This window comes from Varanus komodoensis, unplaced genomic scaffold (genome assembly GCF_004798865.1).
Source record: "Varanus komodoensis strain SLA01 unplaced genomic scaffold, ASM479886v1 scaffold84, whole genome shotgun sequence".
In the NCBI taxonomy this organism is placed as follows: Eukaryota; Metazoa; Chordata; class Lepidosauria; order Squamata; family Varanidae; genus Varanus; species Varanus komodoensis.
The window spans coordinates 1,844,403-1,856,902 of record NW_025336531.1 but is presented as its reverse complement, the minus strand read 5'-3'; the positions used below and the strand labels follow the sequence as shown (position 1 = coordinate 1,856,902).

The 12,500-nt window shown below is 44.2% G+C and overlaps 1 protein-coding gene across 4 annotated transcripts in view; it reads left to right on the top strand.

Annotated features, from left to right (window-relative positions):
- Positions 1 to 12,500, top strand: part of RNF213 (ring finger protein 213) — a 135,886-nt gene that overhangs the window by 36,873 nt on the left and 86,513 nt on the right. For all 4 annotated transcript variants that reach the window (XM_044456452.1, XM_044456451.1, XM_044456450.1 and 1 more), the window contains 2 exons: positions 4,021 to 4,076; positions 7,113 to 7,266. In XM_044456452.1, the coding sequence (XP_044312387.1) occupies positions 4,021 to 4,076; positions 7,113 to 7,266 (210 nt within the window). The remainder of the gene's footprint in view (positions 1 to 4,020; positions 4,077 to 7,112; positions 7,267 to 12,500) is intronic.

Below are 12,500 nucleotides of genomic sequence, written 5' to 3'. Positions count from 1 at the left end.
GACCACCCTTCAAAATATTCTGCTGCTGCTAAGGAAAGGGGATTAGTTTGCCTCATTGGACTTGAAGGACGCTTATTTCCACATTCCCATTCACCTGAATTATAGGCACTTCCTTCGTTTTGCTGTTGCATCCCAATTATTCAAATTTACAGTTTTGCCCTTCGGACTGGCTACCGCTCCGAAAGTGTTCACCAAATGTATGGCCCCTGTCTGTGCTTTTCTACGCCTCCAAGGGGTACAAATTTACCCTTATCTTGACGACTGATTGCTGGTGTCCCAATCTAGGGATGGACTTCTCGCCTCCATCCGTACGACCTGTGCCTTATTAGATGATCTGGGACTATGCATTAACACCAAAAAGTCTTCTCTTCTTCTGGTACAGACGATTACCTGCAGCGGAGCCCGTTTGGATTCTATGGTGGGAAAGGCCTTCCTTCCTCAGGACAGACAACAGACTCTTGCTCGCCACATCCATCGAATGCGACGAGACAGCACGGTTCGGGTAAAGTCCATCCAGAGACTTCTTGGGCATATGGCTTCCTCAATTGCTGTGGTCCCACACGCCAGACTTAGACTTCGTCCCTTACAACTCCTGTTCAACAAGATGTTCCGTCCACAGAGGGATCCACCGTCAAAGTTGATTCGAATTCCATCCTCTGTGCTCCATTCTCTACTCTGGTGGTCAGTTCCAGCCAACCTGACTGTGCGGGTTCCATTCAGACCCCGATGCCCTTTGGTAACCCTCGGTACCGATGCATCTCTCCTGGGATGGGGAGCAGTATGCTCTGATCTACACACTCAGGGCACGTGGAATCATCAAGAATCCAGGAATCATACCATCTTCCTGGAACTCCTGGCTGTATTCAAGGCCCTGCGTTCTTTCGAGGATGTTCTCCGACATCGAGTTGTTCAGATAACTTCGGACAATATAGCCACCGTCTTTTATCTGAACAAGCAAGGGAGAACAAAGTCACCGGCTCTGGCCAGACTCTCGATGAAAATTTGGGATTGGTGCATCCCGAGAGACATTACGCTGATGGCAGTCCATCTAGCTGGTATGGACAATGTGGAAGCAGATCTTCTCAGCAGACACATGCTCATCTCTCACAAATGGGAACTAGATCCTCGGACACGCGACCGCCTTTTCCGTCGCTGGGGGTTTCCCAACATGGACTTATTCACCACCCAACAGAACAAGGTGTGCGATGTTTTCTGTTCGAGAGCGGGAATCGGACACGGATCCCTAGGGGACGCCTTCATGATCCCCTGGAGCAACCTGAACTTTTACGCCTTTCCCCCAATCCCTCTTATTATGAGAGTGATAGCGAAGATAGTACACGATCGGGCCACGGGATTACTGATTACCCCTTGGTGGCCACGCCAAGCTTGGTTTTCGACACTGCTCGACATCTCCTGCGGAGAATACCTCCATCTTTCACTGCTTCTGTACCTCATAACCCAACGGGATGGCACACTTCTCCATCCAGATCTACCGTCATTGAACTTAACAGCATGGCGAATCCATAACTGATATTTCGCTATTGGTATCGATGGCATCTGCAAGTGGGTCGAATCCTGCCTCCGGATCCGGTGAGTTCAGCGCTTCCTCACTTGTTCCTCCCGTGTCATCAGATCCAAGCAACGTCCCGTCGGTGCCGACAGCCTTTCATCCGGATATTCAGCACATCCTTGATTCTGCATTAAAACCGTCTACACGGAAGTCCTACGCGGCAAAATGGTGACGATTTTCAACCTTTGCCGAGTCTCATTCGTTCTCTCCATATGCTGCATCTATACATCAGATCCTTCAGTTCCTGTTAGAACTGCATCAGTCTGGACTGAAGCCATCTTCTATTAAAGTGTACACGGCAGCAATCGCCTATCATCGTGGCTTAGTTGACGGATCGCCCATCTTCTCTCAGCCTATTATAAAGAGATTTCTGAAGGGACTTCATAATCTTAACCCATCAATCAGACCACTGATGCCTACCTGGAGTCTCTCTGTAATCTTACAAGCCCTTATTAGAGCTCCCTTTGAACCCTTAGCAACAATCGATTTACACCTTGTTTCCTGGAAGACAGCGTTTCTTGTGGCGGTTACTTCAGCTCAAAGGGCTAGTGAACTATGCGCTCTCCGCATAGATCCTCCTTACCTGAATTTTCACAGAGAAAAAGTTGTCTTGCGATTAGATCCATCTTTTCTTCCTAAGGTAGCCACCTCTTTTCATATGGGACAAGACATTGTCTTACCTGCCTTTTTTCCATCCCTGACAACTCCGTTAGAAAGATCGTTGCACTCACTTGACGTTCGGCGCTGCCTAGCCTTCTATAGATTGAAGACTGAGTCTATTTGACGCTCAAATAAACTCTTCATCAAATACTGCACCTGAGATCAAGGCGATCCGGTCACTCCTCAGAGGCTTTCCAAGTGGATAGTCCATACAATTACCCTGTCTTATCAGCTGGCTAGTATTGACTTAACTACAGTTCCTCGAGGCCACTTGCCTAGGGCTGTCGCCACATCCTCTGCTTTCGTGTTGGGAGTCCCAATTGATGACATATGCAGAGAAGCTACCTGGGCAACTCCTTGCACTTTCGCTAAGCATTATCGCCTAGATGTTCGCGCTAGGCAAGACTGCTCCTTTGGCAGGGCCGTTCTTTCATCTGTTCTTCGTTGAGGACACCTCCCCTCCTCCAATAATCGTAAGCTTGTTAATCTACCCATATGTGTGATGCACAGAGGCCACGACGAAGAAAAGCAGGTTGCTTACCTGTAACTGATGTTCTTCGAGTGGCCATCTATGCAGACACACAACCCACCCGCCGGCCCCGCTCGGTGTCGGTGAGTGGACATTTTCGTCGGTACCAAACATTTCCCTTTTTTCATGGTACCGATATCGTTTATAGTAGGGATATTTTTTCCACATGGGGGCGAACGTTCGGTCTTCAAAGACTGAACAAAATGGCGGACGCTCCACTCTATAGGCTAGAGGGGGAGGGGGAGCGGAGCTTTTTCCCGCCAAAAACCGTTAGCTATCAATCTTCCGGCCAAAGGCACTGTGCAGACGCAGCACCCATATGTGTGACTGTGCAGATGGCCACTCGAAGAACATCAGTTACAGGTAAGCAACCTGCTTTTTCTGTGATCTGATATTTGAATGATTCCTGAAATAATATTTTCATTCTTATTTTTCCACTCTTATGCTTGTAATCCTACACATATGTGCCTAAAATAAACCCAGTTCCCTATTTGATGTAAGAAGGCATCCAAGCAAATGGGTTATCTCCTCATCACAACCCAGGAAGGCAGGGATCCCAGGACTGTAATCTTTGTGTGCCGTCCCCTTGGCACCACTCTCTGTTCCCTTTGCTATTGCCCAGGGCAGCTCCCTTCTCTTTGGGCCTTTCTTTCCTAAAATAAGTCACCTTATCAATCACCTATGTGCAGACTCCCTTAATATCCTTCCTCTGAAAATTGCCTTTTTGCTAGACATTATGTAGGTTCAGGTGGTTTCCCGGCTTGGGCTCTTTCTGTGAGAGACCAATTGTGTAACTTTGACAAAGGCACTGTACTCTATTCTTTCTCTGCCTAAAGGTCACTCTCTGTTCCACTGTTCTCAAGAATGAATCCCCCTTCCTGTTACCCTAAGCCCTCTCATGCCTCTGGGAAACTATCATATAATCTGGATGCACAAATTAACTTAAAAAGTTAGGTGAAATCTCTTCAACTTACTGAGTCTGTGTCTACCTCTTTTGGCATGGTTACGTTCTTTAAAAGTGCTATCTCCGTTCTAGAGTCATACACCTCCTTCATAATGGGGAATGGGCTCATTCGCATAACATACCAAACAGGGTCTTGGAAAACAGTAGTAAAAAACAAATCTAGTCCGTAAGCTGAGGATGCTGGCAAAAATAGCACAAATAAATGAATTACATTGATGCTTGATTTGGAGAAGTGTTTTATGCTATATATAGTAGAGATAATTCTGCTTTTCTGACTGTTTTTGTTGCTTCTTCTAGGAGATAGAAAAACTTCTGGAGATGGTGCTATCATACAGCACTGGTGAACAAAAATTGTGAGTAAAATATAGGTGTAGCTAACTAATTCTAGTTAACATGCCTAATTGGAACCCAGCCTATTGGAGTGAAAAAAAGAATCTTTGAGGACTAGTCTGCTTTCAACAGAGAGTTTGGGATCTTGAACTAATTTTACTGTTCAGTTTGTCTTGCCCATTGTGTGAGTGGGAGAGTTGCTTACAACACTACACAATACTACAGCCTAATTAGAAAAAGATATAATTCACTTTTAATATTTCTGCTTTTAATATTCCTGTTGTAAAGCTATTATCAACAAAATCTATAAGAAATTTTATTGACTATGGTAACTCCAAGAATTCAACATAAATCTATATATCAGAAAAGGCTTTCTCTTTGCTTCTTTAAAACTAGTTAGAAATGTCAACTTGACAAAATAAAATATTTCTATTATAACCCCTGCAAATTGTTTAGACTCTGTTTACAGAGCTGCTGCATACCCCTCCACTACATACTTGAAGGACTGCACAGTGGGGAAAAATCATTTGCAATCTCTGCTTTAAATACAACATTTAATGCAATGTAATGTCATGTCATTTATTCAAAGTCTTAACCATGGCACTGTCTCAAGATGGTTGAAATTTTATTCTTAAAATTTTGCCAGTTTAAATCTTAACCCAGAATTTCTCTAAGATATCCCCTCTAACCGGTTTTGTTTTGGCAACAAAAATCTGGATCAATTAATTTTATATATTGAAGATAGCAAGGCTTTAACTTGTTTTAAATGTTTCTAGATATATCCAAATCTTTGGAGCTACTTTCAGAAATATTGTAGTTCATGCAGATAATTCTACTTTCCCACTAAGATTTTAAATGCCAGTCTAATACTAAGGTAGGGCTAATGTAGAAGGTTGAGCTTGATGAGCAACTTCCCTTTTCTCTCTCCCCCATCCAACTACTATTGTAGACCACGTGCGTAGTGCCAGCAGGAATTTAAATGCTGTTGAATTGCTATGCCACCTGTTATTTATTCTAAACAACATGTGGAACTACAGAGAGATAAGGCACTGATGTACCTAGAGGTATGGTTGCAGTTGAAAGAAGGCTTCCTCCTCCCCAAATTAAAAATAGATTGTATATGTTCAATTATTTTTTCTTATCTTCTAAAGAACTTGAGTTCTCCAGTGAGTGCTTATGTACATTCCCTGAAAGCGGCAGCCTTATATGTTTTTATTAAAGAGAGACTGTTAGGTGCTGCTCCAGAAGGTTTTCTTAGTTCCAGGAGCAGCAGTTAAGTTTGCAAACAATTTACAAAAGGTTGCTGTAGGAAGGGGTAAATAAAAATTGTGAGTGGATGTACAGAAGCTAAGTCACAGTATTTTGTTTATTGCCCAAAGTATTTTTTCTGATAATTTAATATCTCCAACCTCTTTGAATCAATAAATCACTTGCTATCTTCCTTGCCGAAAGCAGAATAATGCTTTCAGTCTGTCCACTATCCATCTCTTGTTGGGGATGAGGCGATTGTCTGTAAGCCATCAATAACACAAGGGTTGATTAGACACCGATCAATAGTGAGCACATTGAAATGTTAATACAGTAAGACCTCTGTATCTGTTGTTTACGATAACCACTTAACTGTGGTTGACCACGATAAAAAAAGAAAGAAAGAAAGAAAGAAAGAAAGAAAGAAAGAAAGAAAGAAAGAAAATTCTAGAAATACAGTAAACATTCGTTTTTAACTTGTGTGACATTCTGAGTAATATAATGGAATCTCATGTGGTCCTGCCTAGGTTGTTTAATCATCTCTTTGTCCAGCATATGCACACTGTATATGCTAACAAACAATATTAAAGCTAAAGTTAAAAAGTTAACCCTTAAAATACTGGGAAAATAAAAAGGGTTTTTCCTGGTGTCAAAAAGAATACACAGTGAGCACAAGACACATCTCTTTGGGGAACTTATTCTGCAGCTGGGGTGTCACAACCAAAAATGCCTTCCTCCTGGTAGCTACCTGGAGCTTCACTTGGAGGGGGCTCTCAAACTGTTTGAGGTAGGATTCATTTAAATGCATGACTGTTGTTGGATCACTTGTAACCTACCTGTGTTGGCAGGTATCATTAAAACCAACTTAAAACCTCTTCCTGGAACAGAGTAACCTATGAACCAGATTTTAATGCATGTACTTAACTTGTAGATATCATTTTGCAAGATGATGATGATGATGATGATGATTAGAACATTTCTATGCCGCCCCTTGCCAAAGCCTCGGGGCGGCTTACAACACAATAAAATACAATACAATATAAAAATAACAATATAAAATTAAAATTAATAATATAAAATAAATAAAAAATATAAACAATATAAAAGAAGTTATAAAAGAAAAGTTATAAAAGAAAAGAAAAGAAGTCGCCCTGGCCAGATAAATAAGTAAATATTGTTAACAATTAAAATGACGTTTAAATAAAAAGGTCTTCACCTGGCGCCGAAAAACAAAGATTCCATTTGTCCCTGAAGGTGTCATTGCATTTATTCCTAGGGATAAAAAATAATGGGGATAAGGAACCTTGTAAAAATCCTGGATTAGAATTTTTTCAAAGAACAGCTTCTTCTGTTTGGACTTCTGCATATACTAAGGTCATCATGCAAGATGTTGCTCCAGATTCTGTATAGAGCAAAAGAGCAAACAGTTGCTGAAGAAGATAACATTTACTTGAACAAACACCCTCTGGGCTTGGTGACTGGTTACTTGTTAAATTATGTCAGTGCTAACATTCCATTCTTTGTAACTTCTATTTGATACAGTTTTTTTAGGCATATTCCCTGAAAAAAAGAATTGGAGGCATCCTATATGCCAAAATAGCTCTTTTTTCTCCAAAAGATGCTCATATTTTATTTCATACAACACTGTAAATATATTACATTTTTTTGTATCTACAGAATGATAGAATCTCAGATGAAGTCTGCATTAGAAGCACCCCAATGATCCTGTGGGCTTATTCATTATGCATTTAATTTTTATCTATTCATAATCCAGTCTTATATTGCAAAAAATGTTTTTTCCTACATTTTAGCACACTGCAGCAGAACAATTGGACATTCTTGCTTCATGTTTGCCTAAGCCTTTATCAGATGCTATGTGACAAAGTCCAGACTATTTACCGATACAAGATACTAGTTAAATCAGTGCAGATTGTTTCAAGCATCCTTGGACTTGAACCTGAGAAGGTAAAATTCTCTCTCTATGATATATTGTAAGTCTATCTGCACCCCTGTTTGCATTTTCCTAATTCATTTCACCAGTTCATGTGGAAGAGATCATTTTAAAGAAAGCTCAAAGAGGTTAAAAATAATGGTAATGTTTGGTCCTTCTTCAGTGACTTTCCCATCACAAATCGCTTTACTTTGGAAATTCAGTGCTTTTACATGATTACTAGCCAAGGCAGCAGATGTATCCCTGTTGTGCCATGGGTTCAGGACAAAAGTCAACTTCTCTTCCCGCAATTTATCATTGACATGAATCTCACTGTCACAAGATATGGTCATAGCTGTTTAAGTTAAGCAGCTTTTAAAAATATTAGCCAAATTCACCTCCTGACTGCCAAGCCCTTCCATTAACATGTGGCTTGTTCTGAAAACAAAATGCTGGACTGAAAAGGCAGTAAGACAACAAAGTTTTAATGTTCCTTGGCATCCTTACTAGTAACTGACAGGCATTTGCCTTTGCTCCCAAGTGAAAAGATTTAAGTGGTGCTAAAAGACACATCTTGGAATTCCATATCCGTCTAACACTGACATTAGGAGGAATTACTTATCTCTAAGTTAGGAAGACTAGAAAGGAGTTGTAACTTTGATGGGCAAGAAAGCTAGGAAGCAACAGTCATGACTAAATTAGGTGAATAGAAATGGAAAAGAAAATAGCTTTTTTAAGTTTGTAGACAAATAGGAACATTAAAAAAACAGGAACATTCCTCATGTCATGCCGAGTTCTTATGCAAGGTTCCCCATCAAACTGTTCATCATGGATGTTTACATTAAGGACCCATACTGATCCAGTATGGGCTGGAGGCTGGGAACTTGATGCAAGATCCCTGACATGGTATGTTTCTGGTGAAAAGCTCAGTTGTTTACTCCTAAACAATGCTGCATCCTGGGTTTGTACATTGCCTGAGATGCTGCTGAAAAGTATTTTTAATCTCTGTAAACCACCCAGAGAACTTTGTCTATTGGGTGGCACAGAAATCTAATAAAAGAAAATGAAATGAACTTGCCTACTGTGTGCAGCTTTGCAATGGCCTAGATTTCTCAACTCTTTCTAGTTGCATTCTTGCTTCAGAGACTACACAACTATTCCTAGTGATTTGCCTTTTTATTGAAAGGGATAGTGCTAACAGCCCTGTCAGGAATGGTAGATTCTTAATCCTGGCATAGTTACCATAGTTTTCTGCTGGGGAGTAATCAGTCACAGTCGCATCAGTGAAGCAACATGATTGTACTTTTGCTAACACTTGATTGCTTGTGCTACAGCTCTAGGTGAAATGAATGGTAGAATCAGTTTAGTGAAGCTATTTGCAAATTGCATGTGTAGCATCTAAGTGGTTCTTATATTTGCTATTTCTCTTTTTGCTATACTTTTGGTAACTGATGCTTTTTCTGCTCTGGCTATTTCAGCTAGTTTGTGTTTATAATCCTGATTAAAACTGCTTCTTAATGTGTTACGATTTGATTGTGTGTTCAGCTGTATCACAGGAAAACCCACATCTGTTTTTAGAGAGCTAACAGTATGAGCCTGTTTTCTTGCAATGTTGAATGATAGTTTAGTGTGATGAGCCTTTGACTTATGCTCTTCTGCTTCCATTCTTCCTCTCCAGCATAGCTGCAAGGAGAACATTTGAAGCATTTTCTGCGGTTTTCAATAATGCATGCTTTCTTATTTCTGACCATAGGCAAAATGTGGCTCATATTATCTGTGGTAAACTAAAACAAGCCAAGTTCAAAGAATGGTTAATGATTGTGGCTTGTTTCAATAAAAAAAAAGTTAAGCATAGTTCCCCATCTGCACATAACAATGGTTAGTTGAAAAGGGAGGTAGATGCTTGGCAGAGCAGTAGAACAGCAGAGGCTGGGACAGAGTGCTGAGGGTGGCCAGGGGACTGGCGAAGACAAGGTAGGAGCTGGGCAGAGGAGCAGGGGGACAGGAGCAGCGGAGAGGAAGGGAGGCAGGGCCACAGAGGCCAGGAGGAAGCAGAGAGGTGGGGCCACCAGCCTGAGGGACTGATAAGGCACCATCCCTTCTCTGCATCCCTTAGCTGTGGCCTAAGCTGCCTGAGGACTCCCTTCCATGGGGGCAGGTTTTTTGTTGTTGTTGTTTTTGTTTTTTCCCCCAATTTAAATTTTTATTTTAACCGTGTGTGTGTTTGTCTGGGAGAACTGGGCGAGTGACAAGTAGTGCAGGACAGACAAGGCAGGGACCGGGATAGGGTCTCTGAAGGGTTCCCAATGGCAGGCCAGGAGATGGCCTTGGCAGGAATCATGGGTGTTGCTGTCCGCTGCGACACATTCGCCCTTCTCCCCCAGGAGAGGCAGGGATACACTTGCCCTCAGTGCAAGCTGCTGAGCCTCCTAGAGGAGGAGGTGAGGTGTCTGAGGGCCGAGAGAGCTCTCCAGGCCCCTCAGGATCAGTCCCCCTCCAGACAGAGGGTTGAGGGAGGGGCCACGAGAGGGACAGCTGAGGAGACATGGAGGCATGTCACCCACAGGAGGAGGAGGCCTCCTCCTTCTCCTGGCACCGATCTGGAGCTGGGAAACAGGTTCTCTCCACTTGGAGAGGCTGGGGCTGATGAGGCCTTGGGGGACCAACAGGACCCCCAGCCTGGGACCACATGGTAGCAAGGGGGCCGCTGCAGGAGAGGCAAGGGCCAGGGCACAGCCACCTACCATCACTGGGAAGAGATGGCGGCGGGTGATCATCATTGGGAACTCCCTGCTGAGGGGCACTGAGGCAGTGGTATGCTGCCCTGACCTTGAGGCGAGGGAGGTCTGTTGCCTGCTGGGCATGCACTTCCGGCATGTGAAGGATAGAATGGAGCGTCTTGTTCACTTCAGGGGTCACCAGCCGCTTCTGGTGATCCATGTGGGCACAAATGATGTAGTCAAGGTGTGGATGGGATCACCAGGGACTGAGGCCTTGGGGAAGAAGCCCAGGGACTTTAAGGCCCAAGTGGCCTTCTCATCTCTTACTGATCCGGGAATTTGAGCCTGGCAGGGATAGGAGGGTTGCTGAGGTGAACAACTGGCTTAGAGTGTGGTGCCAGAAGGAACGCTTTGAGTTCCTTGACCGTGGCACCCAGTTTCTTGCCAATGGACTTCTGGCAAGGGACGGGTTACACCTCACGAGGATGGGGAAAAGGTTCTTTGGAGATGCTCTAGCAAGCATTGTCCAGAAGACTTTAAACTGAGCCAGGGGTGGGGTAGGTTCGGACAAACCAGAAATTTGTCTGCACTGGACAAGTCTGGGGAGAGGATCAGGGCTCTGGAACCAGGGTTTTAGAGGTACTACAGGGACTGACAGGACTCCTGCGAAAAGGGGGCTGGTATCAGGGAAGATGAGAGGAAGCTGAGAACTCCAAAGAAAGGAAGCTGTGAGAAGGAGTTGAAGTGCATGTACACCAATGCTAGGAGCATGAGTAATAAGTGGGAAGAGCTTGAAGCTCCCCTGAGGAGGGTATGATCTGGTGGGAATCAAAGAAACTTGGTGGGATGAAAGGCAAGGCTGGAATGTAAACACAGGGGTATCACCTGTTTAGAAAGGACAGGAAGGGAAAGAGGGGTGCGGGCATGGCTTTATATGTCAGGGGATAGGATGCCGTGAGATAGAATGCAGCACAGGGGGGGATTCGGTAGAGGCAGTCTGGGTGAAACTAAGGGGTTTTGACAGGGAAAGGGACCTGACAGTGAGGGTATGTTATCGCCCTCCAGGTCAACTTGAGACCCTGGATGATGTCCTGACAGGCCAGATTCTAAGGATATCTCGGGGGAGAGACACAGTAGTTATGGGAGATTTCAGTCTCCTGGATATTAGTTGGGAGACTCACTCGGCGGTGACAGCCAGGTCACGTCGCTTCCTAGAAGCTATAGAAGGAGGGTTTTTCACACAGAGGTCCGAGAGGCGTCGAGGCGGGGGGAACATCCTTGACTTGGTCTTGACCAACAGGGAGGAGCTGATAGATGAGGTGCAGATTAGGGGAGTTCCAGATGCGAGTGATCACTCCATCCTTTGCTTTGAGATCAGGGGACTGGGAACGTGTAGCAGGTCGAGCACTAGAAGCTGGGACTTCAAGAGGGCCAACTGAAGGCCAGACTGGGGAAAGTCTCCTGGGATAGGTTACTGGAAGGCAAGCAAGTTGAGGAAGGGTGGATAACACTCAAAAGGGAGGTTTTGGAGGTGCAAGCCTTGCTGATACCTCTAGTTAGTAAGGCAGGGAGGCGAAGGAGAGCGCTGCCATAGATGTGAAAGGAGGTGGTTAGAGGGATTAGACGCAAGAGGAACCTCCGTAGGAAATGGATACTGGGGCAAATAGACAAAAGGGTATACCAGGTGGAGGAGACCCATTTCAGAAGGATTCTTCGCAAGGCTAAGGCTGATTATGAGCTGAGACTTGCAAAGAATATCTAGACCAAAAAAAGGGCTTCTAGCAGCATGTAAATAGGAAGAGGAAGGGGAGACAGGTAGTGGGACTGCTAAATAAGGAGGAAGTAGATCTAGTGATCGATATGAGGAAACAGGCACAGATTAGAGTCACCCCCTAGACGCTGGGGGACTCCTCAGGACATTGGATGTTACAAAGGTGCCAGACCCTGACAGGTTACACCTGAAAGTACTTCAAGAGTTGGCAGGGCTTCTCTCACGCTTGCTGGCCTCCATTTTTGAGGTCTCGTGGAGAACGGGTGATGTTCCAGAGGACTGGAGGGTGGCATCAGTGGTCCCAATTGTCCAAAAGGGTAGTAGAAGGGATGTGGGGAATTACAGACCAGTTACCCTTACATCCATTATAGCAAAAACAATGGAAAGGCTCATAATAGCGAGTGTTCTAGTGATGCTAGATAGGGAAGCGAGGCTGCCGGCCACACAACACAGTTTCTGCAAACAGGTCCTGCCAGCCAAACCTTGTGGATTTCTATGACAAGGTTTCGAGGTGGCTAGCTGGAGGGGATGCAGTGGATGTGGTTGACCTGGATTTCAGCAGGGCCTTTGAGAAAGTGCCCCATGATATCCTGGTGGAGAAACAGGAGTTTTGGGATAGACCAATGCACTGTCTGATGGATTAGGGCATGGTTGACTGACTGAAAGCAGAGGGTAAGCATTAGTGGGGAATCATCAGGATGGTGGCCAGTGACAAGCAGGCTTCCCAGGGCTCTGTCCTGGGGCCAATCCTGTTTAATCTTTTCATCAAGGACATGGA